The 27470-nt window shown below is 41.6% G+C and overlaps 1 protein-coding gene across 1 annotated transcript in view; it reads left to right on the forward strand.

Moving 5' to 3' along the window:
• The first annotated feature begins 6959 nt into the window (after positions 1-6959).
• Positions 6960-27470, forward strand: part of TRMT2B (tRNA methyltransferase 2 homolog B) — a 44330-nt gene continuing 23819 nt past the window's right edge. The window contains 8 exon segments of the mRNA XM_021684909.1: positions 6960-7016; positions 9073-9104; positions 9189-9414; positions 15493-15752; positions 16455-16509; positions 19305-19439; positions 20278-20377; positions 21385-21455. Of these exon segments, the coding sequence (XP_021540584.1) occupies positions 6960-7016; positions 9073-9104; positions 9189-9414; positions 15493-15752; positions 16455-16509; positions 19305-19439; positions 20278-20377; positions 21385-21455 (936 nt within the window).

Below are 27470 nucleotides of genomic sequence, written 5' to 3' on the forward strand. Positions count from 1 at the left end.
TTGTTTGGTTAAGTAACTTGCTCAAAGTCACATGTCTGTATGTTACTGAGCTGGGATTTGAAACCCAGGTATGTCTGAAAAAAGTCCATTTTATTAACTGCTACATCATGCTAACTTTTATTTTATCATTTATCATAATGTTAGCTGTTGGTTTGAGATGATTCTTATCTTTATTTGGCTCTGGAGGCAAAATAGAACACTGGATTTTTAAACTTGAACTTGAAACTGACCTGAGATCCAGTGCCTGGTTCCTACAAAGAGGTGGCCCTCCTTGCTGTCTCTTAGGGCATGAGAAGTTCTATTCTCTTTTTTAAGATCTATTTATTTATTTTTAGAGAGAGAGGGAGAGGGAAAGAGGAGAGGTAGGGGGAGAGAGCGAGAGAATCTCCAGCAGACCCCTCGCTGAGCATGGAGCCCAATGTGGGGCTTGATCCTAGAATCCTGAGATCATGACCTGAGCAGAAACCAAGAGTTGGATGCCCAACTGAACGAGCCACCCAGGCTCCCCAAGAAATTCTATTCTTGATCCGTACCATTCCTTACATCCTCTCATTTGCATATTTGTAGGTTTTTGCTCCACCTGTAGAGGTCTCTGGGTGGTGACTACACCAGGGGTCCTGAACTCACATGCTCACAGAGGGTGAAGAGTTCATGTAAATGTGTAAATCCCATGAGATGTTAGGCAACAGATACTAAGTTTTTTGTATAGTGATCCCTGAATGCTCTGAAAATTCTGTTTAGTGAGTTCTATTATTAAGCCAATTTTTACAGATGGGGAAATTGAGGCTCAAAGAGGTGAGGTCATTTGCCCAAGGTCATCTTCTCATGAGTGGCAGAGCTAGAAATAGAGTCTGCCTAACAGCAGAGCCTATTTTTTGGACCACTATTGGTTTTTAACCTTGGCTGGCCTTAGAATCACCTGGAAATTTCCTTTTAAGGCATATAAGCAAGGCCCGTCTGCAGAGATTTTGATTTAATTGGTCTGGGGTGGGTCCCCAGCACTGGTATTTTCAAAAAAACTTTCCAACTGATTCTAATGTGTGATCACGCTAATGAACCCTGGACTCTGTTGCCTCAAAACTCAGCGACCTCAGCGGTATCTCAGGGAAACACAAGGCACATGGTGGGAAAAGAGTGAAAAGTGAAAAGAGAAACAAGGTTATGGTGGGGTGAGTGCCTCTGCCTACATATGTTCTTTATAAGGTAGGTGTGAACAGCAAGCTCTGAGGACAGCTTGCACAGTAATGGCTCTTTCCTGAGCTTCACAAATAGTGCTAATCGAGACCCTCTACAGCATTGGACTGAATGTGTCAGTTTTATCAAAATCCCAACTGACAGGTAGCTATACTCGGCAAATACTGCTCTTCGATTTTAACTCTTTGAGTTACTTCCACAAAAGAACCAGCTGTCAGAGCCAGGTTAGAAACTGAGCCTAACCCAGGCTGTGTCCATATGCAGCAATCTTGTGTTCTGTGAGCACAGCCCCTGCACTGTGTTCTCCCCCAGGGTGGAATCTCTTGTCTGGTCTTACTGGAGAGGCAGAGGCAGTGACTGGAACCTGCAGTTCAGAACATCCCCAGGGTCCCTGAGCACTGAGCCATGAGGATAGTGTAAGCTTTCTCATGTTCTTACAGCTAGAGGCTCTTCTGTCCTTGACGGAAGGCGATAGAGTACAGAGTACAGGTCCTCTGCTCCAGCAACAACAGCATCACTCGGGAACTTGATTGAAATGCAAATTTTCTGGCCGTACCCTATACCCACTGAATCAGAAGCTCTGGAAAGGGGCCCCAGCAATCTGTTCTATCAAGTCCTCCAGGGAATTTGGAGACACACTAAAATTTGAGAACCACCAATGAAAAGCTGAAAGATTAAAAGTGGAGACACAAGCATCAGACGGCTAAGTTCAAGTTCTGGTTCCACCACTTCCTGCATGACCTTGGGCAAGTTATTGATCCCTCACTAAATGTCAGTTACCTCATCTGTAAAATACAGCTACCAATTTTCTTACCTGTAAAATAGGTACTTACATGGGATAATGCACATAGAGCGCTAAGCACAGAGTGAGGCACAAAATAAGGATTCAATACATGCTGAATACTTATTATTATTATTATTTTATTACTATTATTCTGTTCTGGATAATCACTTTTATTTCCAACATAATTGGATTCCTTTGGAAAAGATCCTAATTACAAGATCAGAAACCAAACAAAGTATCTTAAACAACTCAGTGGGGATGGGGCAGAAAGTATTTCACATACATTTCTTCACAGAATCATGGAACATAAAAGCATAGGGGGGCATCTTAAAAACAATCTAGTCCTACCATTCCATTCAACCTGGTAATGGCTCTTAAAAGAAATCCAGGTGCATCAGGAAAAGAAAGTAGAGATGAGCGTCATTAGTATTGAAGATTTGCTGGGGATGGTGATTTGGAGATGATGGAAATTATAGCCTCTAGGTTGTTGCAGAATTTGTGCCCTTGGGCTGAGTCCCAGGCATGAAGCTGAGGTTCAGGTACTGATGGCGTTCCAATGTGGACCAGGACATGGGAGAGGTGTCCCCCTGTTATTTCTCTACATCGAGCTCTGAGGGAAGAGATGCCAGTGTTGGAATGTTATTAATATTGAATTGCAAATTTCAACACTATAAAAAGCAAAGGGTTGGGACCTTAAGTGAGAAAGTGAACATCAGCACCAGCCATGTAAATGCGAGGTAGTAAATATCTGTGTTACCTTAGAAACCAGAACATAAAGGTAGCTAGGTAGTTTGGTGACAGTTTCCAGGGTAATTCCTCCCACATACAACATGAGAGCTTTCCTATTATGTTAACTCTTTCTCTATAAGCCCACTGGACCCTCACTCAGTGTTCCACTATCATCTCTCTCTCTCAAAAATCTCTCTTTCTGACTTCTTTATTTTTGTAAGTGCCAATGCCATTCTCCTAAGTACTCTCTTCAAAAACCCTTGATGTTTATCGGGGAACTGAAGGGCCCCAAAAGTAATATGTATCTCCAAACCTAAGAGATACAGTTTGGAAAAAATTAGAAACATAAATCAGGAAATGATAGACTCTTCAATTGAAAAAAAATTTTTTTAAAAAGCTCACAGTGAATGAAACTAGCCATCTGTGACTCTTCCCTGAAGCAACTTCTTGTAAATATAATTTGTAGATATACTGCAGATGAGATTAAGATGCTTCCCAATATCTCACCTAGGAACAACCAACCCAGAATGTAATTCATGTAAGATGAGCTGTTACCTTGGCAACTGTGACATGAGGATAGGAGGCAGGTAATATTGTAATGACAGAAAATTCTGGTGAGTAGTTAGAGGTGATGGAAAAAAGAACAGTGGAGAGTCAGTGTTTATCCAACACTCTTCAAGTAACAGGAACGCTGGTCTGGAAAGCATGTTACAATTAACCCAAAGACCTCTCTCGAAACCATTCATCTCCTTTTAAATTGCAAGTGACCTTCTGACTGCTAGTTTGGTTTCTCCAGTACATAAATAGCTGGTAGGTATAACCCTAGATAGGAAATAAGAATATTTCGGTCACTAGAAACTGGCTTGTAAGCCAGTAGCCTATAAATCTGCTACATGTAAGTTAGTCCCTCAGAGTCTAAATCACCTCCACAGGAACTGATAAAATCTAGTTCTCAGTTTCAGTCTGGACTATGCAGGCTTTACCAAGATGCGTCAATTCACTTTTTTTCTCTGATATTTTACTATTTTTCCTTATTATCAATGTAATGCCTGTCCATTGTAAAAAAAATTTGAAAAGTACAGAAGTGAAAAATAAGCTGACAAATGATTCATTCCTAAGCCTGCTATCTAGAGGCAACAATTGTAAAGAGTTGTTGTATTGCTTTCCAATGCATTTTTTGCTTTATACATACAGGATCGTACTGAATGCATAATTCTTTATCCTGCCTTTTTCATTTAAGGTTGCCTTCTACACATATTTCCATGCCATTACAAACTTTTCAAAGACACAATTTTAAGTTAAATTTTTCCTCAAGTGTAATATACATACAGAAAAGTGCACATATCAAGAGTACAGACTGATCCATTTTTGCCAAGTGAATACATCTCTATAACCAGCACCCAGATGAAGAAATAGAATATTATCAGCACCTCAGAAGCCCCCTCATTCCCCCTGCCAGCCGCTCCCCACACCCTAAAGGTAACACCCTTCTGAATTCTAACACCATCCCGTGAGTGTCATTTTTAGTGTCTCTGCAGTAGTCTATGGATGGACCATATTTTATGTAATAACCATTCCCTATTTTTCCAATGTTGGACCTTAAAGATGCTTTTTAATTTAATTTAATTTAATTTTTATTTATTTATTTGAGAGAGAGAGACAGAGATAGCTAGAGAGAGCACAAGCAGAAAGGAGAGGGAGAAGCGGGCTTCCCGCAGAGCAGGAAGCCTGATGTGGGGCTCGATCCCAGGACCCTGGGATCATGACCTGAGCTGAAGGCAGACGCTTAACTGACAGCCACCCAGGCGCCCCGATGCTTTTTTAATTTTTAACTGTAAGACCTTTCACATCTCTATCTCCTTAGAATAAACTTCCTGAGGTGGAATTTCAGGGGCAAATGGTGTGATATTTTAAAAGATTCTTTTTTTTAAAGATTTTATTTATTTATTTGACAGAGAGACACAGCGAGAGAGGGGACACGAGCAGGGGGAGTGGGAGAGGGAGAAGCAGGCTTCCCGCGGAGCAGGGAACCCCATGCAGGGCTCGATCCCAGGACCCCAGGATCACGACCCGAGCCGAAGGCAGACGCCCAACAATTGAGCCACCCAGGAACCCCAAAAGATTCTTGATTCTAATTGCTTTCCAGGAACTTTATATCAATTTACAATCCCACCAGCAATGTGCAGAGCATCTGCCTCACTGTCCATGGTCTACGTTGAGGAATAACAGATCTTTTTAAATCTTTGCCAATCTATATACTTTGCATGTTCTGTCATTACTAGTGAGGTAGAACAAAACACTATTTGACCAATTATATTTCTTTTCCTGTGAATTATTTCTTCAAACCTTTGCCAAGGCCTCTATTAGGGTCACTGTGTTTTTCTTATCCGTTTATATAAGTTCTTTATACAATAAAGATAATGACCCTTTGCCATACTTGTATATCTTTTTTCTTTGATATGTATTATTTAATTTGTTAATTATACCTTTGTCATATAGAAATTCTTAGGGTTTATGTAGTAAACTCGACCTACTTGGTGTTTTTTTTTCCTACTGGTTTTCAGTTTAGAAAGTCCTCCTATGTCCAAATTTCAGATGCATAATTATCTATATTCTATTTTAGGGCTTTTTCAATTTGATTTTTTTGAACTTTCAACTAATCATCTAGTATTTCAGTTGATGCATGGTGGTAGGTCTCAAATTTTAATGGACATCACTATCAGTGCTTGTTAAAAACTCAAATATTTCTGAACTCTATCCCCCTGAGATTTTGATTCTGTAGGTATGGGGTGGGGTTCATGAACCTGCATTTGTTACAATCACCCCAGCTGATTACATTGCAGATGGGCCCTTATCCACTTTTAAGAAATTCTTTTTCTTAAAGATTTTATTTATTTATTTGAGAGACAGAGCATGAGCAGGGGGGAGGGTCAGAGGGAGAGGGAGAAGCAGACTCCCTGCTGAGCAGGGAGCCCCACACAGGGCTCTATCCCAGGACCCAGGGATCATGACCTGAGCCGAAGGCAGACGCTTAAGGGACTGAGCCACCCAGGCGCAGCCCACATTTTGAGAAATTCTTACAGAATGCAGTGTAACCTGCCTTAGTACAGAGACTTAGTGCCTCCCATCTGGATGACCGTAGCACTCTCCCTCAACTTCCAGGCCACTACACCCTAAAATCTATCCTACACACAGCATCTAGAGTTCTGCTCCAGAAACATCTCATGAAAAACTCTTCATTAGCTGCCTATTGTTAAGGAAACTAGATCAAGCCCCTCATCCAGCGCTCCAGGCCCTTCATTATCTTTCCTGACCTACTGACCTAATAGGCCAGAAAGCTAACGACTTCCGTACAGCCCTCCCATCTAGCCCGGCCTGCCTCCTCCTGGGCCTTGGACACAAATTGCTCATTCTTGTTTTCCTGCTGCAGCTCCTACCTCTTCTCAGGTTATTCAAATCCTAAGCATTCAACTCAATTCTCACATTCTTTTCCTTCCCTCACTATTCGGATTTTCACTGCTTTGCTAGAATTACCAAAGCCCATTATTGCGTATTCTTTTGTTGTGAGTCTTCCCATGGGGTCACACAATTTAGAGGGCGTGGTCTGTGCATCTATTCCTCTCAGCCTCTAACGCAGTCACACCTGAAGAATGTGGTTAATGGAAGTGATTTTAATACATGTTATTTCTGAAAGCTAATGCCGTAGCCTCTCAGAAATCTCCTCTGGACCAAAGTGAGAATGACAGATTTCTAGAAACTTCACGTTGTGATTTGGTTTGCTGATAACCAAGTTAAGCAAAGGTTATCTTGGCTTCAGCTCTTATTTAATTTAACAATATTGCTTGTCACCTCTGACATGTCCATTTATTGACTTTTCCAGTTGAAGAGTCTAACCTTTTATTTATTATGGGATATTTCTTGCCCCTCTTACAAATGTGGTGATTTCTCTTTTATAGAAGAACATGCTTTATCAGATTAAATAAATATAAAAGGGTTAATGGCTAAATAATTACATTATCGCTTCCTTAATTTCTTTTCTCTCTTTACCCTTCAGGGTTCTGCCTTCTCAAATGACAAACTTGCTTTAAAGGAGTTCACTTGGATGCTCAGAATAGGTGGGGGTGGGGGTGAGTGAAAATATGCCCTTTCCCTTTCAAGTAGACCAGGGGAGGATTCAATTCAATTCATCATCATTCATTGAGCTCCCATTAGGGCACCAGGCTCTGTGCTAGGCACAACAATAAATGCCAAGATGAGAAATGATAATGGAGCTGAAGAGCATGGGAAGGAGAAGAAAAGGGAAGAAGAGGTGAAGAAAGGACTAGAGCTGGCTATTTGCATAAAAGGGGACTAAAAAAAAGAAAAGAAAGGGAGAAGAGAACCAAAGGTGCATTCTCCAGCCTGGTCTCACTTGATAGCAATGTGCAAGCCTAGAAACCTGAAGCAGTGGTTTTAGTTCAAATAATGCTTAAGAACCGTTAGAGTGGTTAGGAAAGGCCCTGAATTGAGGCAAACCTTTACCTACTCAAGCCTTTGGAATGGGGATTAAAAGATCTCTCTCTTTTTTTAAAGGGTATATATGCATGTGTGTGCATGTATGTGTACATATACAGTATATAAAATTATTTTTGGATGGTAATAGCTAACAATGAGTGTGTGCTTACTCTGTTCTAAGTACTTTACATATATTAACTTATTTACTCTTTATCACAACCCTGTGAGGTAGGTGCAATTATTATGGACATTTTTTTTCAGATGAGGAAACTGAGGCACTGAGCAATTAAGTAAGTTGCCCAAGTTCACACAGCTTATATCTGGCAAGTCTGGGCTTTGAACTTTGGTCTGGCTGACTTAATATTTGCTGTTATTTGTGGTACTTGGCCATGTTTAACCTACTGCTGTACTAATGCACTGCCTTGCACATAATAGGCATGTTATACTTTGAATAAATAAATAACTGGGGCGCCTGGGTGGCTCAGTTGGTTAGGCGACTGCCTTCGGCTCAGGTCATGATCCTGGAGGCCTGGGATCGAGTCCCGCATCGGGCTCCCTGCTCAGCGGGGGGTCTGCTTCTCCCTCTGCCCTCTTCCCTCTCGTGCTCTCTGTCTCTCATTCTCTCTCTCTCAAATAAATAAATAAAATCTTTTAAAAAAAATAACTGAAATGTTAGCTATAAAGTGCTTTCCACTAAAGTCCAATTACTATTAAATATAAAAATTAAGTGTCATTAAATGTGCACTTACTATTTTAATTTTATTAAAAACTTTTTTTTTTTTTTTTTTTTTTACAGCACACAGATGTGTGCATGCTTCAACATTCTCTTATTCATTTGGCTGGGCTCCTGACCCCTCTAAAAATTAGAGGAATCACTGAATGTAGTCGAGGAGCTGGTAGATGAATTAGTGGTATCTGATGTATTTTGGGAGTAGTGTTGTTGTGTTGGTGGGGTCCGGAGCCAATGGCCAAGAGAGAATTCTTGAGATGTCTTCGGTGCAAAAAGGTGGTTTTATTAAAGCACAGGACAGGACCCATGGGCAGAAAGAGCTGCTGTAGCCTCGGGATTGTGAGGAGCAACTGATTATATATACTTTGGGGTTCAGGGAAGTAAAGATAAGGGAAGTTCCAAAAGGATTTTCATATGCTAAAGAAGACTCACAAGATACTGGAGGCCTTGCTATTGTCAAACTAAGGTTGTTTTTCCCTTTAGCAAGGCATTAACTTTAAGACAGTTGGGAGCTTTGTCATTGGGCTGCAGGTTATAAGGACATTTAATTTTATCTACGTTTCCTTCTGCCTTTCTTTCTCACGTCAGTATCAAGCCTCCTTCTGTCTTTTGAAGTTGAAAACCAATTCTTGCCCTGAGGATTTAGCAGCCCTGCGTGGGATCCACTTAAGAAACCAGGTTTATGGGGCGCCTGGGTGGCTTAGTCGTTAAGCGTCTGCCTTCGGCTGGGGTCCTGATCCCAGGTGGGATCGAGCCCCGCATCGGGCTCCCTGCTCGGCGGGAAGCTTGCTTCCCCCTCTCCCACTCCCCCTGCTTGTGTTCTGTCAAATAAATAAATAAAATCTTAAAAAAAAACCAAACAAACAGGTTTACCTTGTCATAAGAATGTAACACTTTCTTGAAGCAATATAAAATAGAGGGAGAACGAACGCCTGAAAAACCCTAGGGCTCCAAAAAGGGCCGACTTTTACAAAATGTTGCGATTTGAAGACACCACCCTACCCTTCATCTCCCAATCTTCCAAGCCATCATGGATCTGAGCCTATAATTTTGGTTGCGTTAAATCGCAAGCACCCCTGAGATGGGTAGCACTATTCACGCTGTAGTTCAAATTTCTTTGTGATTTTTGAGGCTTATCCAGATCCACCAATGGGACGGGGAGAAGAGCAGGAGGTGGGCGGGGTCGCTAGGAGGGGAGGAGAGGGGACCTTGTGGCGGGGGAAGGGAGCAATAAGGCGTTGAGTGATTTGGAGGAAGGTGTCTAGAGAAGCGCCCGGTTAGGGTAGGGAGGAGGGCTCCCCGAAACTGGCTGTCCCGAGCAGGCCCGGCTGACCCGCGCCTGGGAGGAGCCCCGCGTCCCGTCGCGCCTGCCCCGGGCTGGCTGCGTGTGCGTCGGGAGTCGAGCTGCCGCGCGCACCAGGAAGTGACTCTCCCCAGCGGCAGCGATCCAGGCCGGCCGCTGGCTTTTACTTGGCCGCCTCAGGTTTGTAAGAGGATTTATTGGTTGCAAAGGTATGGGGGGTACGTGGAGAACTCGGAAAGCCCGATTGAACCCTTACTTAGAGAAAACTGCTTAGCGAGCCAATCTGCCTGCGGGGCGGGGAATTGAGGAGGCCGGAGGAGGTGGGGACGCGCGGACCTGACCTATGCTGGCTGTCCAAGGTTGCGGCCAGCTCTGCGTCCGCCTGTGCTGTGACCTCAGCCCTCCCTTGGCCCAAGTTCAGTGATAGTCTTTCCCACAGACACGGTGGGTAGAACTTGCCCGGAGAAGAGGGGGATGGAGGGGCTGGTGAGGGGGTCTGGTGGGGGAAGGACCTGATGGAGCGTGCATTGCAGTGAGGACTCAGCAGTACACCCTTATGTCCATCACCTCTTGCCAAGAACCGTGTGTGGGGCCAGGCCAGCTGAAGGAAGGATGAACAGAGAGTGTAAGCAGGACCCTTGTCTGTGGGTTAACATTTTGCTCCAAGAAGCTCCTTGGCCCCACACACATCAAACCTACCACGTAGTCTCAGATTGGAATCTCTGAGCATTTCAGGCAGGTTACCTATTCCAGCCCTAGAGACTTAGTCTTCCTTCCTATCTAGCAGCTCTGGACCCTGAGTCCCTTTCCGATTGATTCCTATAGGAGAAACTGAGCAGATGTCACACACTTTTTTTTTTTTTTTTAAACCCAAGCATTTTTTTAAAACAGGAAAACCTCTGAAAAGAAACTAGTCTTTTCTGTGGGCAGATGCCCCCCCCCCCCCCCCCCCCATCAAGAAACAAAGAAACATAATTCACTTTGACTGGTATTATTATGCTGCCTTGAAAAATATATTTCACTTCAGAAATTACTAAATATGATGAAAGGGTCTTTACCAGGAGCGGTGACCGGTTGGCAATAGTGGGGTCCTATTTTAGACCATACCTGATAATTTGGAGGAAGAAACCTAGATGCACAAGAGCCTACTGCTGGGATACAGGGCAAGTAGAGCACAGTCCTGGTGGCATTCACCAGTGAGAGGACCCACACACTCAAAAAAAGTCTGAATGTTGTGAGGTACAGATAGATGTCTTCAGCCCTCAGCTCCCCTGTCCCTCCTCTGCCAACCCCTAAATGGGCCTGCAGCACACCCTCCCCCTGCAGTCTGCCCCCGTTCTGCCCATTCCTTATTTTTTGTCTCCTACCTCTTCACTCATTTCCTCTCTCTGGCTTTTGCTTTTCTTCATATCAAATACATACTTTTGTCTCACTTTAGAAAAATGTTTATCACAGATCACACACTTTTGATAGTATTCATAGGTGGTCCAGGGCAGGCCTTAAGCTCACCACACTCTAGCAGGCACTAATGCAGAATGTTATGAAAGTTCTTTGGTTTGTGTTTTGTGTTATAAGTTTCCCACATAATTTTACTTATCCTAACGGCATTCACAGGCTTTATTACATTTCGCCAGTTTTGCAGGTCAGACACGGCGAGGCATGAAGAAATCAAGTGATGTGCTTCGAATCAGAGCCTAAGGAGGGGCAGTGACACATGTCAAATGCCTACTGTGTTAGGTGCCATCCTGAGCACTTCATATATATGAGCTCCTTTAATTCTTTTTTTTTTTATTTAAAGATTTTTCTTTATTTATCAGAGAGAGAGAGAGTGAGCACAAGCAGGGGGAGTGGCAGGCAGAGGGAGAAGCAGGCTCCCCGCTGAGCAGGGAGCCCGATGCGGGGCTTGATCCCAGGACCCTGGGATCATGACCTGAGCCGAAGGCAGACGCTTAACTGACTGAGCCACCCAGGCATCCGAGCTTATTTAATTCTTAGCACAGCCTTGAAAGGTAGGTGGTACTAGTCCTATTTTTATAGATGATGACACTGACATTCATAGTGCTTAAGTAACTTGCCCAAAGTCACATAGCTAGTGAGCAGCAGAGCTGAGATTAGAATATGGCTCCAAAGCCCATGTTCTTCTTAATAACTTGCCTTTTTCTGGGAGTTGTGTAGAGGGTGCTATCTATTATCACCTCAACTTTGAGACAGCTTAAATATGTTTTGTTAGAAATTTCTGAAGATCCCCCGCAAATGCTTCCATGTTGACAGTTACTTTCTTTAATATTTTGTAAACACACAAAGTGGTATATGGGCTAAAGACTATAGCACCCATACCAGCATCCTTTAAGTTACACAGTGGTCACAGCATACTAATTTCACAGTAATAAGAGGAAGCCGTGGAGGAATCTCTGTTAATGAATCGGTTACATACATTGGAAATGTGTGTGTGTGTGTGTGTGTTCTGAATTAAGGTATGATTTAACATTGGGATGTAATCCAAGATAGAGGACAAGGGCAAAAAGGTAATTTCACAGCTCATCACTAAGGTGTCCAGCCAAGTCCATTCATGTGTCCTTGGTACCCAAACAAGTTACACAGCAGTGATCAGGCACCATAAAGTAAATAGGCACCAACACTGACTCCTGTGTTGGAGGCAAAGGGATTCCTTCCTCTTTCCAAAGTGAGGCCCTCACCTGTTCTGACTCTTGCAGCTTTTGCCTTATAGTTACTCCTACTTGTCCTTCCCCCCCTCCACCCTCTGCTCCCTTTTGTCAGTATTGCCACCCCCACCCAGTCCTGTACTGTCTTTAAGCATCATGACAATTAACTGAGTTTTCACCAGGTACTGGGCGCTGTGCTCAGAGCTTTACAAACATCAGCTCCATTTAATCTTCTGCTGGGTACTTTTTATTAATTATCCTTTATTTAACTCTTATAACCACTATATGAGGTAGGTACTATTATTATCTCCATTTTACAGATGAAAAAAAAAGGAAAGTCATGGGGAATGATTGACTTGCCAAAGGCCACCTAACTAGTAAGTGGTGGAGTCAGGGGACCACTCAGGTCTGCCTGACTCTAGGGTCTCCACGCCTAAGATCTCAAACCTTCATTTGTACCTCCTGTCTGCCACTTACTACTGCCTTATTTCACTTCTTTCTTTGGCCTCTGACTTACTGGATATGTCAGTGTCTTACCTAAAGGCATCTTCCTTGGCCTCTAAGCTCCATGTTCTCCTGGGTCACCAGCATCTCTTCTTGTTCTCCAGATACTGTCTTTTTCCCAGGTGTAGTCATCGGTCTTTTGCTCTTCTCTTTACTGAAAGCTCCTTTCTTTAAAAAAATCTTACATCTTGTACTTATAGACACTCAACCAAATCTCTAACCCTGACTTCTCTCATGACTCGTAGTACTGCTTCTCTACTTGTTAGATGTTTCCATTTGGATATTTTCCTTACCATTGCAAACACATGTCTCAAACATGAATTTGCTTTTTTTTTTTTTTTTAAGATTTATCTATTTGAGAGAGAGAGAGAGAGAGAGCTCGTGTGAGCAGGGGGAGGGGCAGAGGGACAGAATCTTCAAGCAGTCTCCCCGCTGAGCACAGAGGCCAACGCAGGGCCTGATCCCATGACCCATAAGATAATGACCTGAACCAAAACCAAGAGTTGGATGCCCAACACAGTGAGCTACCCAGGCACCCCTGAACTTGCTTTTTTTCCCTCTTTTTTATTTTTATTTTTTAATTAAATTCTTGATTTAGAACTGATTTAGAATTAGATTAGAATAATAGAATTTTATTAAATTCTTGATTTAAGTTCTTTATATGTTCAATTTAATTAGTTTCAGGGGTAGAATTTAGTGATTCATCAGTTGCATATAAAACCCAGTGCTCATTACTTCAAGTGCCCTCCTTAATGCCCATCACCCAATTACCTCTTCTCCCTACCCACCTCCCCTCCAGCAACCCTCAGTTTGTTTCCTAGAGTTAAGCATCTCTTATGGTTTGCCTCGCTCTCTATTTTCATCTTATTTTGTTTTTCCTTCCCTTCTGTTCATCTGTTTTGTTTCTTAAATCCCACATATGAGTGAAATCATATGGTATTTGTCTTTCTCAGACTGACTTATTTCACTTAGCATAATACCCTCCAATTCCATCCACGTCATTGCAAATGTTAACATTTCATTCTTTTTGATGGCTGAGTAGTATTCTGTTGTATATATATACCACTCTTCTTTATCCATTCATCTGTCGATGGACATCTGGGCTCTTTCCATAGTTTGGCTATTGTGGACATTGCTGCTATAAACATTGGGGTGCATGTACCCCTTCGGATCACTGTGTTTGTATCCTTTGGCTAAATACCTAGTAGTGCAATTGCTGGGTCATAGCGTAGCTCTATTATCAAATTTTTGATGACTCTCCATACTGTTTTCCAGTATGGCTGCATCACTTTGCATTCCCACCAATGGTGTAAGAGGGTTCCCCTTTCTCTGCATCCTCGCCAACATCTGTTGTTTCCTGTGTTGTTAATTTTAGCCATTTGGACTGGTGTGAGGTGGTATCTCATTGTGGTTTTGATTTGTATTTCTCTGATGTGGAGTGATGTTGAGCGTTTTTTCATGTGTCTGTTGGCCATTTGGATGTCTTCTTTGGAAAAATGTCTGTTCATGTCTTCTGCCCATTTCTTTACTGGATTTTTTGGGTGTTGAGTTTGATAAGTTCTTTATAGATTTTGGATACTAGCCCTTTATCTGATAAGACGCTTGCAAATATCTTTTCCCATTCTGTAGGTTGCCTTTTAGTTTTGTTTACTGTTTTCTTAGCTGTGCAAAAGCTTTTTATCTTGGTGATGTCCCAATAGTTCATTTTCTCTTTTGTTTCTCTTGCCTTTGGAGACGTGTCTAGCAAGAAGTTGCTGCGGCCAAGGTCAAAGAGGTTGCTGCCTGTGTTCTCCTCTAGGATTTTGGTGGATTCCTGTCTCACATTTAGGTCTTTCATCCATTTTGAGTTTATTTTTGTATATGGTGTAAGAAAGTGGTCCAGTTTCATTCCTTTGCATGTGGCTGTCCAATTTTCCCATCATTTGTTGAAGAGATTGGTCTTTTTATTTTATTTTATTTTATTTTATTTTATTTTATGTTATTTTATTTTATTTATTCATTTGAGAGAGAGAGAGAGAGAGAGAGCACGAACAAGAGGGAGGATCAGAGGGAGAGGGAGAAGCAGGTTCCCTGCTGAGCAAGGAGCCCGATGCGGGGCTCTATCCCAGGACCCTGGGATCATGACCTGAACCGAAGGCAGATGCTTAACCAACTGAGCCACCCAGGCCCCCCTTGCTGTATCAGTTCTAGCAATTTTTTGGTAGAGTCTTTTGGGTTTTCTACATAGAGTATCATGTTGTTTGGTAAGAGTGACAGTTTGACTACTTCTTTGCTGCTTTGGATGCCTTTTATTTCTTTTTGTTGTCTGATTGCTGAGGCTAGGACTTCTAGTACTATGTTGAACAACAGTGGTGAGAGTGGACATCCCTGTCGTTGAACGTGCTTTTCATTAACCTCCCTATTTCATCTTTATTTCTCTACATAAAGCCTCCATCAGCTCACTGTTGCCTTCATAATAAAGTCCATATTTTATTCAGGCATTAAAGTTCTTCCAGCTCTCACTTTGATGTAACTTCAACCTCATTTCCTCTGTTCCCCAGAATGAATTACTGTTTTAGCCAGACTGGTCTAGCCATCTGTTTCAGCTCCCTGCCATCCTTTAAGTCCTGGTGCAAGGCTTACCTGCTCTGGGAAGCTTTCCCTGAGCATTTGTCAGGAACTAAGCACATTGTGTTATTTATTGTCATCTTGTCCTGCATCTGCACTTGATCTTCTCAATTAGATTGTAATCTTGTGTGGCACGGTGTCTTGCACATAGTCTAGCACGTACTAAATAGTAGTTGACTGGTTGGTTTTTGGGTGGGAGGGTAGAATATAGAGAGGGACCAGCCATAGAAGTGTATCCAGAGTGTTGAACTCTTCCCTGGAGGACAACGAGTATATTTTCCTCATCTTTTTATTTTGGGAACCTAAGCCAGTACCTGACATGCAGTAATTCAGTTCCATTCAGCAGGCCTGCTTTTACCAAGTGTTGACTCTCTGCCAGGCAGTGTGCTGGGTGCTGAGCTTCTGTAAGGGTTTGTAAATGAATGAAGGGGTTTGGGAGTTGTGCTTCTGTTTCCCAACTTCTGTTTGTTCACCTTTCATGCAGGTGTTTCTGTGGTTGGCAGGGATTAAAAGAAGAGTCCCAATGCATAGCCCGAGATGTTTCCTCTCCAGGGTGGGTCTCCTCCCCAAACCAGGATCACTCCCCTGGTGTGCCACTAAGCCTCCGGGTTGGTCACAGCCCTTTCTGGGCTCAGCATGTGAGGGAAACTTCACCGACGTGATACCCAAGAAGTGTCAAAGAGGACAGAAAAGTCAGAAGAAACCAAGCCGTGTTGGACCACTTGATGGTTCCTGGCAGGAAAGGTAAGACCCAGGCGGATATTGTTTCCCATTAGCAAGTCTGAATCTCTGGGTCTCCTAAAATTCTGTATTCCTGTTGTAACTAACATGGCATTGCAAGGGATCAAGGGGGCGCCTGAGGTAGGATACCCAGGGCAAATTTGAAGACACCTGAAGAATGTTGGTGGAAATGCTTTGTGATGGCAGAAAATATTCTCCTTGCCTCTAAGTATGTTTTTCACAGAAATGAGATATTAAACTGGGACCTTGTCTCTATAAAGGCCCAGGGCAGGTATGCTGAAAACCAGGAATCCAGAGAGCGATCAGATGGCTTACAAATGAATAGTCCCGTTGCAGCCATGCAAACACAAATATACCTCATTTTATGCAACAAATGTATTTTCTAAATCAAATTATATTTTAAAAGCATTAGGGAGGTGAGCTATTTAAAGGAACCCAACAGTGAAGCCTTTTGTAATATGATTAATTACCTCTTGATAAATCTGGATTTTTCTTATATTAAGTTTGCCCATCTGTTCTGCTTTGTTAAGTAGACAGCACCAAAATGGGCTCTTCTCCCAGACTGTATCTCCCCAGGGGCATGAGAGTTAGGTTTTCTGAATAAGTAAAATGCCAGAGAAAATGGTGGCAGGAAGTACTTATGCATAGTAGGTGCTCAGTACATATTTATTTAATGAATGAAGTGCCTGAACTATTTTTTTTAAGGCTGGCTGATGTTGTGACGCCACCCTGGAGGCTGAGCTATGAGGAACAGCTCAAGGTTGGTACCCAGCTTACGTTTTCACTCCTCAGTTCCATCAGGGGGAATGGTGCCAGACTTGTAGGAAGCTTGACTGGACAGCTCTACCCAGATCCCCCAACAGGTGCTTAAAATCAATATGCTAATGAAAAGCTTTTTTCTTTTGTTTTTGTTTTTTTTTTAAAGATTTTACTTATTTATATGAGAGAGAGAAAGAGAGCATAAGAGGGGGAGGGTCAGAGGGAGAAGCAGACTCCCTGCTCAGCAGGGAGCCTGATGCAGGACTCAATCCTGGGACTCCAGGATTATGACTTGAGCCAAAGGCAGTCGCTTACCAACTGAGCCACCCAGGTGCCCTGAAAAGTTTTTTCAAATGTATTTAGTTTTTTATATTAACATATACAGTATTATTAGTTTCAAAGTTAGAATTTAGTGGTTCGTCAGTTGCATACAACACCCAGTGCTCATTACATCACATGCCCTCCTTAATGCCCATCACCCAGTTACTCCATCCCCCCCCACCTCCCCTCCAGCAACCCTCAGTTTGTTTCCTAGAGTTAAGAGTCTCTTATGGTTTGTCTCCCTCTCTGGTTTCGTTCTAATTTTATTTTTCCTTCCCTTCCCCTCTGTTCATCTGTTTTGTTTCTTAAATCCCACATATGAGTGAAATCATATGGTATTTGTCTTTCTCCGACTGACTTATTTCGCTTTGCATAATACCCTCCAGTTCCATCCACATCATTGCAAATGGCAAGATTTCATTCTTTTTGGTGGCTGAGTAATATGAATCTGAAATTTTAATATAATATGAATTTAATGTAATATGAATCTGAAACTTTACACCTGTTACATCTTCCAAACTCTGGAGACATACCGGGAAATGCCTGTTTCTCCCTTGCTTTTTTGTTATTCTCTGTATGTGTGAATAGCAAGTACTCTTGCTGCTTTATACATAGCTGCACTTTCCAACCTGGTAGCCACTAGCTACATGTGGCTATTTGATTTTAAATACAGTCAATTCTGCTGTAATGCTTGTTTTAAAAACATAAATTTGTTCCAAGGAATTGATAGATTAAGGAACCAATTTGAACATAATGCAAATTTCACGTTGGCTTAGGAGTGATTTTTTTTTTTTTGTCTGCGAGAAACACCAGATGAAAGAAGCAAACTGTACCCAGCAGAACCGAGCTGCATAAGAATGCATAAAATGAACACGCACACGTGCCTCAAGCATTTACGGGTTCCCGCAGTTCACTGAGTGTGGTATGAGCCACGCTCATCCATGTCTGCTGCTAGATCTTTCTGTATGTGACACATAACCCTCCTTTCACCACTTCAGGATCATTCCCAAGTGGACAGCCACTTCCACAAGCAAACTTCAGGTCTTTGTCAGGGTAAAGTGCCATCCTTATTGTAGTATCTATCTATAAATTTCTTAACCTTTTATTTTTTTTAATTTTTAATTTTTTATTATTTTTTAAGATTTATTCATTTGAGAGAGAGCACGCAAGCAGCGGGAGGGGCAGTGAAGGGGAAGCAGGCTCCCTGCTGGGCAGGCAACCTGATGCAGGACTTGATCCCAGGGCCCTGATGCAGGGCTCAATCCCAGGACCCTGAGATCATGACCCGAGCTGCTTAACCAACTGAGCCACCCAGGCGCCCCATTTCTTAACCAGTGAATGTGGAAAACTGTATTACCCTTTTTGTTAGGTTCCTATCCTTTCTATATGTGATACTATAAAGTTTTGGAATGTGTGTGCCTAACCCCATTTTTCCCATGAGCCCTGTGATTTTTTTTTTTTTTTAATTTTAATTCCATGGGGCGCCTGGGTGGCTCAGTCGGTTAAGCATCTGCCTTGGGCTCAGGTCATGATCCCTGGGTCCTGGGATCGAGTCCCGCATCGGGCTCCCTGCTCAGCGGGAAGCCTGCTTTTCCCTCTCCCACTCCCCCTGCTTGTGTTCTTTCTCTCGCTGTGTCTTTCTCTGTCAAATAAATAAAATCTTTAACAAAAAAAATAAATTTTAATTCCAGTATAGTTAACATACAATATTAAATTAGTTTCCAGTGTACAGTATAGTGAGTCAACAGTTCTATATATTAGTGCTCATCAAGATAAGTGTACTCTTAATGCCCTGTGATTTCTTTCATGTGATTTTGCATAGCATAGTGTAGAAATGCGTATGTACTGATACAGCAGAGGCAACTAACTATATACATTAACTAAAGTTAAATGAGATTAAAAAATCAGTTCCTGGGGCGCCTGGGTGGCTCAGTCGTTAAGCGTCTGCCTTTGGCTCAGGTCATGATCCCAGGGTCCTGGGATCGAGCCCCGAGTTGGGCTCCCTGCTCAGTGGGAAGCCTGCTTCTCCCTCTCCCACTCCCCCTGCTTGTGTTCCCTCTCTTGCTGTGTCTCTCTCTGTCAAATAAATAAATAAAATCTTTAAAAAAAAATTCAGTTCCTCTGTCACATGAGCCTCATTTCAAGTGCTCATTAGCCACATGTGGCTAGTGGTTACCATATTATATGGCATATAATACCAACATAAAACATTTCCATTATCACAGCACTGACCTATAGCTTGGGTGTTCAATCTGAAAGATCAGTTAAAATGAAGAGCTTACATAAGAGCTCACTTTTGACCTTTCTCCCAATACCTTCTTAGGTCTATTGCTGTCCCATCATTATGGGTTCCTTATCTGCTAAGACCATGACCCAAGAATCTGTGGGACAGCCTTCTCTTTTCCTCTTTGTTTTCCATTTTTCGAGGTAATACTGCATAAGTCTCTTTGTTTCATTACATATATTCTTTTGCAGGTGAAATTTGAAGCTCAGAAGAGAATTTTACGGAGACTAGAGTCTTACCTCCAAAAGCTCAATGGAGTCAATGTGACAACATCTGCACCCAGAGCTGAGGGGCTCTCTTGTCTTCTCCATCCTATTATACCCTCTGTAAGCCACTACTTCCCTATCCTTTATCTACTAAGTCCCCTTAATAGCTAATAATATCAGCCAGTACCTACTGGGCACTTTCTGGAGACCAGGCCCTGTGCTAAGTGATTAGCATGCATCATTGTCTAGCACATTGTCTGTGCTAAGTGATTAGCATGCATCATCATTGACTGTTTATAGTTACCCTGAGGGGTAGGCACTATCGTTTTACAGATGAAGATGTTGAGGTTCAGAGAGATTAAGTAATTTGCCCAAGGACACACATTTAGAAAGTGCCAGAGCTGAGGTTCACACTCAGGTCTATTTGATGCAAAGCTCACTTTCTCAACCACTACGGTATTACCTCTGTAGAAAGATTTCAGACTTTGGAAACCGAATGAGGCCTCAGAGAGGCAGAATTTAATTTATGGCAGAGGTTGGCAAACTATGGCCCTTAGGCCGTATCTGTCACCCACCCCTGCTTTTTTGTAAAGTTTTATTGGAACACAGCTGAGCTTGCTTGTTTATGGATTGTCCCTGGCTGCTTTTGCACTGCATGGCAGAGTTAAGTAGTTGTGACAAGGACCATATGACTTGCAAAGCCTAAAATAACTTGTTATCTGGCTCTTTACTGAGAAAGTTCGCTGATCCCTGCTTCACAGCAAGATTGAAACTCCTTTCCACTATGGAGTGCCTGTGGAGTATCTTGACCTCAGCTATGGACTTTCACAAATGCCATACCTTCCAAGAAAGTGCCATTTATTTGTCCTTATCCAGAGAACATTCTTACGTTCCTTTTATTGCTGTTCTCTTTGGTTTCATTTGTCCTATTGTGCTTCTCCTGCCCTGCCTTCTCCAGCCTGTCATCAATGGCTACCGAAATAAGTCCACCCTCTCTGTGAACTGAGGTCCAGATGGCAATCCGAAGACTGTGGGGTACTACCTGGGAACTTGGAGAGGCCAGTTGAAGGCCATGACTAGTAGAAATAGCAAACTAAGGGCTGAGAGGAGAAGGAAGGTATAGGAACAGTGTCGGGGGAGAGGGGTAGAGAGGAGTGGAAAATATGGCAGCCTTGAAGAAGTCTTTGATGCAGAATGTGATCACAAAGTTAATTTGGGATGCTTTTTGGTGGGTAGTCATTGTCACATAGCACTAGGAATCACAACTTTCACCCTTTCTTCCTCGAAAAGTCATACGCCTGAGCCCCAGTTAGCACTTAGTAAATGTTAATGTTGTTGCCACTGCCCACTCACCATTGTCATTATCATCATTTTATGCTCCTTTTCTGTACTGGGAGAAGTCTCCTCTTTATTAGAGAGTCGCCTTTTCTATTTCATATCTCCATATCCCTGAAAACTAGACTTTCTGTGATTGATCTGCCTTAAAGTAATTGGTAGAGGAGGTGAGTGGTGGTAAGGGAGTTCACAGTGGTGTATTTCTGAGACTTAATCCCAGTACCCATTCTCAGATTCCATTCCTGAACTTTGCATTTGCCCATTTTCAATAAATCCACTTGAAAAACCATCATTTTATATTAGTCACACTGTTTAATACCCATATGCCCTAAACTGCAGTTCATTAGGGCAGGCACTTGGCTTTTTCCCCGCCGTGTGCTGAATTAAATGAGTATATGACGTCAGTGTTCTATTATTCAGTAACAAAAACAAAACCCATTACATTTTATTTCCCTCTTAAAATCTGAACAGAAAGCAGATCTTGTCATATTGGTGCATTTGAGGCATGAGAGAAAATATTGCAGGCTAGCTCTATGCTCTATTAAGAATCAGCTTCGAAATGGCTAGACCAGGAAACAGGTTTTCTCTGAAAAATGGCCTTGAGCTTGAATTAGGTACTTCTTCAAATCTGAGTATGCCTCTCTGAAGGAGGGTATTTGAATGGCCAGACATTTCTAAATAACCTTTCATCAAGAAAACCATATAAAGCAAATCCGTTTTCTTTCTTTAGACAGAAGCATCGTCTGTGTATGGTCTAACCATCTGAAAAACATCCCTGAGAAACACAATCAAGTGGCACAGGTAATGAGAAACAAGGGCTGGTTGAAGATAACCCTAGACATTGCAGTCTGTAATAGTAGTGTCCCTGACATTTTAATAATAGAGCGGCCCCTGGTGCTATAGGGGAGGAGGGGCTCTGTTCTGAAAGCATACCTTGTAACACGGAGAGAACATTGCTGGTGTTTCATTTCAGGGACGGTGGAGAGCAGGAGAGAGAACTTCATCCATTATTGCCCATGTCAGGCATCCAAGGAATTTAATAGGAAGGAAGTATTAGGAAAAAGAGGTACCGGTGAGGGCAGTCTAACAGGTGACAAGTGTCTGAACTATTTGGAAGGCTAGTGTTTTCGGCAGAACAAAACTGAGAAGTATCATGGGAGATGTAAGTGGTAAGGCATCTACGTCATGAGGTTGGCCTGTAAGACATTTTTATATCCTTCTTTCTTCATGCACCTACTATTTATTGAGTGCCTGCTATGTGTTGGGCACTGTGCCAGGTGCTGGGGATCCAATGATGACTCAAATAGACATGGTCCCTGCCCTTGTGGAACTTAAGAAAACAAGTCAAAAGCCTTGCTCATGAGGACTGAACAGCACTCGCAACTGACACTCTTGTTCCCTGTTGGTTCTTACCAGCACCCACCCTCCTAATGATTTAAGTTCCTGACACTTGGGTGGTGCCTTCTAATAGGACACATCCTGACCTCTAGGATTTCGCTGTTAGGATGCAGCTTCCTTTGTAGAATTGTTCTCCAGAAGTCTTCCTACATGGGCCTCATCAGTTTCTTCTCCCATTCTCTTCAGTGACTTCTCTAAACCCTTACCTCTCCTCAATTCCCTACCCCATCACTTCTACTCTTGCCCTTAGCAGATGATTGTACCTCATTCTTCCCTGAAAAGTTAAGGGTATCACATGAGAACTCTCTGAGCTTGTTCTCCTAACATCTACCAATTCCACTGAAATCTTATCCCTCCTTTCCTCCTATTTCAGTGAAAGAGGCGGTTGGTCTTCCAACCTTCCTATCCTTCCTTGAAACACCATATTGGACTCATCTCCTCCCTCCTTTAGATCTTTGCTTCTTCATTACATACCCTCTTTCTCCTGTTTCTGTACCTCCTTCCCTATGACCCCTATCGGCTCTTTTCTTTAAGTTCATAAACATTAAATATCTCCCATTAAAAAAAAACTCATGGTTCTTCTGCCCTTAACACCCCATAGAAATTGATCTTGTCAAAGTCATCAGTGATTCTATTTTGCCAAATCCAATGGAAACTTTCCCTAACTTACTCAACTTTTCTCTGCCTTTGACACCACTTATTTTTCTTATTTCCTTCCTTGAAACATTTTCTTTGTTTGCTTTCTGTGATTCCTTTCTCTGATGGTTTTCCTCCTATCTTGCTGGCCACTTCTAAGTCTTTCCCATGGGATCTCTTTCTCCTCTCCTTTCCTACTATAAGTGTTGGTATCCGCCAGGACTCTGTCCTTGACCTTCTTTTCAGATACATTCATGGGAGATTGCACCCAAGTATAGTTGGTGACTGGAATGACCACCTACAAATTGATAACTCCTAAACTTATATTTGCATTCTGGTTCCCTCTTGAGCTTTAGGAGGTACATTTCTAAAAGGCTATTGAACTTCCTCACTTAACTGGCCTACAGATTCAAATCAGCACTGCCCTAGATCAGGGTTTCTCAGCTTCTGCCCTACTGACATTTTGGGTTGGATCATTTTTTGTTGTGTGGAGCTGTTAGGTGCATTATAGGACTTTAGCAGCATCCCTGGCCTCTACCCACTACGTGCCATTAGTCGTGACAATCAGAACTGTCTCCAGATGTCTCTTGGGGGGGGGCACAGTTGCCTCCAGTTGAGAAACACTGCCCTAAACCAAATTTATCCTCTTCCCTTTCAGAATATGCTTCTTTTTTCTCACCTTAGTAAATGGTAGCACCATGTACTAGAGACATGTCATCCTAGACTCCTCTGTCTTAATCCCCACCTTCCTCCTCAGCCACATCTAATCAGTCTCCAAGTCCTGTCAGTTTTCCTTCCTAAAAATACCTTGACTCCCCCTCTTCTATTTCCGCCACCATTACCACCACCACCATCACTCAATTCCAAGCTACCATCTTCTCTTGCCTAAACTATTACTAACCTCCAAACTGGTTTCACTAGTTCCAACCCCTTACCTTGGTTTATTCTCTACACTGCATGTAGCCAGAGGTGTCCTTAAAATGCAGATAAAATCATACCACAATCTTGCTTAAAATTCTTCAGGAGTTACCCAATAGCTTTTAGAATAAAGCTTAAATTTGTTATCTTTGCACTGACAGATCTTCATGAGAAGGTCCCTAGCCTCATCTTCTGCCGCATCCTCACCTGCTTTCCTCTTTCCGTTCGTATGGAACTCAAGTTATCCTACCGAGCTATCTCACTCCTGCCTGAGGCTGTCCTTTCTCCACAGTGCCCTCACTCTTCTCCCCTTGGCTTCTACTTATGTTCAAAGATTCATTTCGAACATTAGATCCTGTAGAAAACCTTATCTGATGCCTCAGTCTGATTAGGGAGTCCCCCTTTCTGTACTCTAGTCTAATCTCCCATTGCTTATCTCCTGTTGTTGCATTTGTTACACCATATTGCATTGTTGTGCATTGATTGGTGCTTCCCACATGAGACTGGGAGGTAGCAGCTGGATATTATTTAATTTTGTAGCCCAGCACTTAGCATAGATTCATACACATAGTGGTGCTCATCAAATGTTTGGTGAATGGATACCTCTTTGCAATATTTACCCAAGTTTCCAGCCCTTCCAGCTTCTATTGGGCAAATTGTTTACCCTACACATCTATCCAGAGGAATTCCTTTTCCCTGCAAAATTTGTACTGGGACCTAAGATCCAATCCAGTAGGTACTCAAATATAGGCCAGATGCTGACTGTAATAAAAATAATACCTTATGTATAGCCCTAGGTTGTTTTCACTTCTTTAATACCTTCATTTCTCTTTCCCTGTTCCTGGTAGTGACAGTCCATTCCATTACGATGATAGGATAACCCTAGTTTGCCCTGATTTGAGGTTTAAATATCTACTCTTGAGTCTTGAGTCAAAATATGAATTTTATGGGAGGTGACAGCCAGAGCACCAAGACCTAAGAAGCAGTCTATAAATAAAATACTATCAAAAAATACAAGTACATAGTTTTAAAAGTCAAATAGTAGTAATAGGTTAGTAAGGAAAAGTGATGTTTCTCTATCCTACCCTTCCTTGCTCTTGAGTCTTGCTTTCTAGAAACCACAGCATTTATTTTAGCTATTTCTTCTGATGTTCTGTATTTCTAAATAGTACATTATTCTGATGTATTTTGCTTTATCCAAGTTACATATTATTTGTTGACTTCCAGTTATGGCATATAAGAATTTCTCTCCCTTACTTTGTTTTTCTTCCCAAACTACCCTTCTTCTATTTTTATAGTACAATTCTTGGTTAAATTAATATTTAGTGTTTCTATTGTTATGACTATGTAGATACTCATTCCTGAGCCAAGTACATGTACTAAGATTTTATTTTCCTTTATTGTACAAATTTTCCTTTCATTTTATATTGTGAAAAATTGCAAACATATAAAAGTAAAGAATGGTGTAACGAACCCCATATACCCATTCCCCAGCTTCAAAAACTATCAGTATGTGTCCAATCTTATTTTATCTATACTCTCACCCACCCCACATTCCACCAACACATTTGGATTAGTTTGAGGCAAATTCCAGACATTATATCATATAAAATGTGAAACTTCAGTGTGAGTTCTAAAAGAAAGAACTTAATTTTTTAAACATAACTTCATATCATTATTACATCCAGAAATAAACATTTATCCCATAATATCAAATATCCAGTAAATATTCAGGTTTGACACCGATGTATCACATAAATGGTTCGAGTTTTATAGGTGGTTTGTTCAAATCAGGATTCAAACAAGGTATGCACATTGCATTTGATTAACATGTCTCTTCATTCTCTTTTAATTTGTAGGTACCCTTCCCTCTTAATTTTTTTGTCCTTGCAATTTATTTTTTGAAGAAACTGGTTGGTTTTCCTGTGGAAATTCTTATTCTGGATTTTGCTGATTGAATTCTCATGATGTCATTTAATGTTCTTCCTCTGTCCCCTGTATTTCCTATAAACTGGTAGATCTAGATGACTAGATTCAGATTTAACTTGAGGTGAGAATATTTTTAACGTGTATATGTCTGATGGGCTCTTTTTCGGTGATGTTAAGATTAGGGAATTGTGGATTCAGTGTCATCAGCCTGATCCACTCATTAAAAAATTTCCTGTCAGGTTTTCACCTAATGGTTTTTGCAGTCATTGGTGATCATTACCTAGTCTATCATGTCTTCATTTGTTAGTTAGAATTTTTCTAAAAATAACTTTTCCTTATCAGCTATTTGGTTACCCTGATGTACTGATATAATCAAGACAGGGTAAATCCTTGGTTCTTTCACCTTCTTCAAAAGATGATCAGTTAAATTTGTTTGTTTCAGTTTCATGAAATCATGGATTTTTTTTAAAAGAGTTTATTTTGAGAGAGACAGCAAGAGAGCACAAGTTGGGGGGGGAAAGAACAGAGGGAGAGGGAGCAGCAGACTCCCCACTGAGCAGGGAGCCTGACATGGGGCTCAATCCCGGGACCCTGGGATCATGACCTGAGCCGAAGGCAGACGCTTAACCCACTGAGCCACCCAGGTGCCCCAAAATCATGGATTTTTAACATACTTGATATGTTTTAGTCCACTGAATTTACTATTATTTTTTGGTACTCAAATTGTTCTGTTTGTAGCCAATTGGAACTGCTTTAAGTTGTCTCAGCCCTAGGATGGCCCTAGTAGTTCTGGAATGATAAGGTATTTCTAGCACATCTAGTCTTTTCTGCCTGAGACTGGGAATCAACCATTTCTTCAAGAAATCCTTGTCTCTTTTAGTGGGAAATGGTATTTGGAAGCACAGTATGGGTGCTAGGGGTGCTTACTTATACTGGGTTGGTAATACTTCAAGCCCTTTCTAGTGGACAGAGCCAGGGAATATTTTCTTAAAGAGAAAATATTAGTTCAGAGTGATATATTAAAATCAAATTTGGAATGATAGAACTTTTACTGAAATCCTTTAATTTTTATATTTTTATCTTTTGTCTTACAATGAAAATTTGAGTCCTGACATTAACATAATTATTTATTCTATTCTACTATATATATATATATCCTACTATATATATTATAATTTCAGAACATGAGTACCAATATTATTACCAACAACTGATAACTGAAAAGAGCTCAAGATTTATATCCAATTCCTTTTTGTCACATTATTGTGCCTCTTAAATACTACCTGTCTTTGTGGTTAAGCCACTAACTTGGAGTGCCTGGGTGGCTTGTAGGTTAAATATCCCACTCTTGATTTTGGCTCAGGTCATGATCTCACGGTCCTGAGATCAAGCCCCATGTTGGAACTGCCCCAAGCGCAGAGTCTGCTTGAGATTCTCTCCCTTTCCCTCTGCCCCTCCCCCCTACTTGCACTCTCTCTCTCTCTCTCTCTCTAAATAAAATCTTTTTTTAAGACTAACTTGATACTTGATGCACAGGTTCTTTTTTACTTTTTTTATTTTGCTTCCTTTTAAATTTTAGGGATTGAGTTTTTTCATTTTGATTAAATTTTGTTTTATGATTTTGTAAAGTATTTACATGGTTCCAAAGTCAAATCTACAAAATAAAGCTACCTTTATAGAGGTCTAGCTTTTATCTCTGTCCCTTCTACCCAGTTCCCTCCCTCCTTCTATAAGTACAAGTTTTGTTTTTGCTTATTTTTTTTTAAAAAAATAAGCTTTTCTTAGCTAAAAGGTAGCTTAATATGGACCCTGTTCTGCACCCATTTTTTTTAAAACAATTTTTAAAGGTTTTATTTATTTATTTATTTTAAAGATTTTGTTTATTTATATGTCAGAGAGAGAGAGAGCACAAGCAGGAGGAACGGCAGGAGAGGG

Source organism: Neomonachus schauinslandi, chromosome X (assembly GCF_002201575.2).
Source record: "Neomonachus schauinslandi chromosome X, ASM220157v2, whole genome shotgun sequence".
Classification (NCBI taxonomy): Eukaryota; Metazoa; Chordata; class Mammalia; order Carnivora; family Phocidae; genus Neomonachus; species Neomonachus schauinslandi.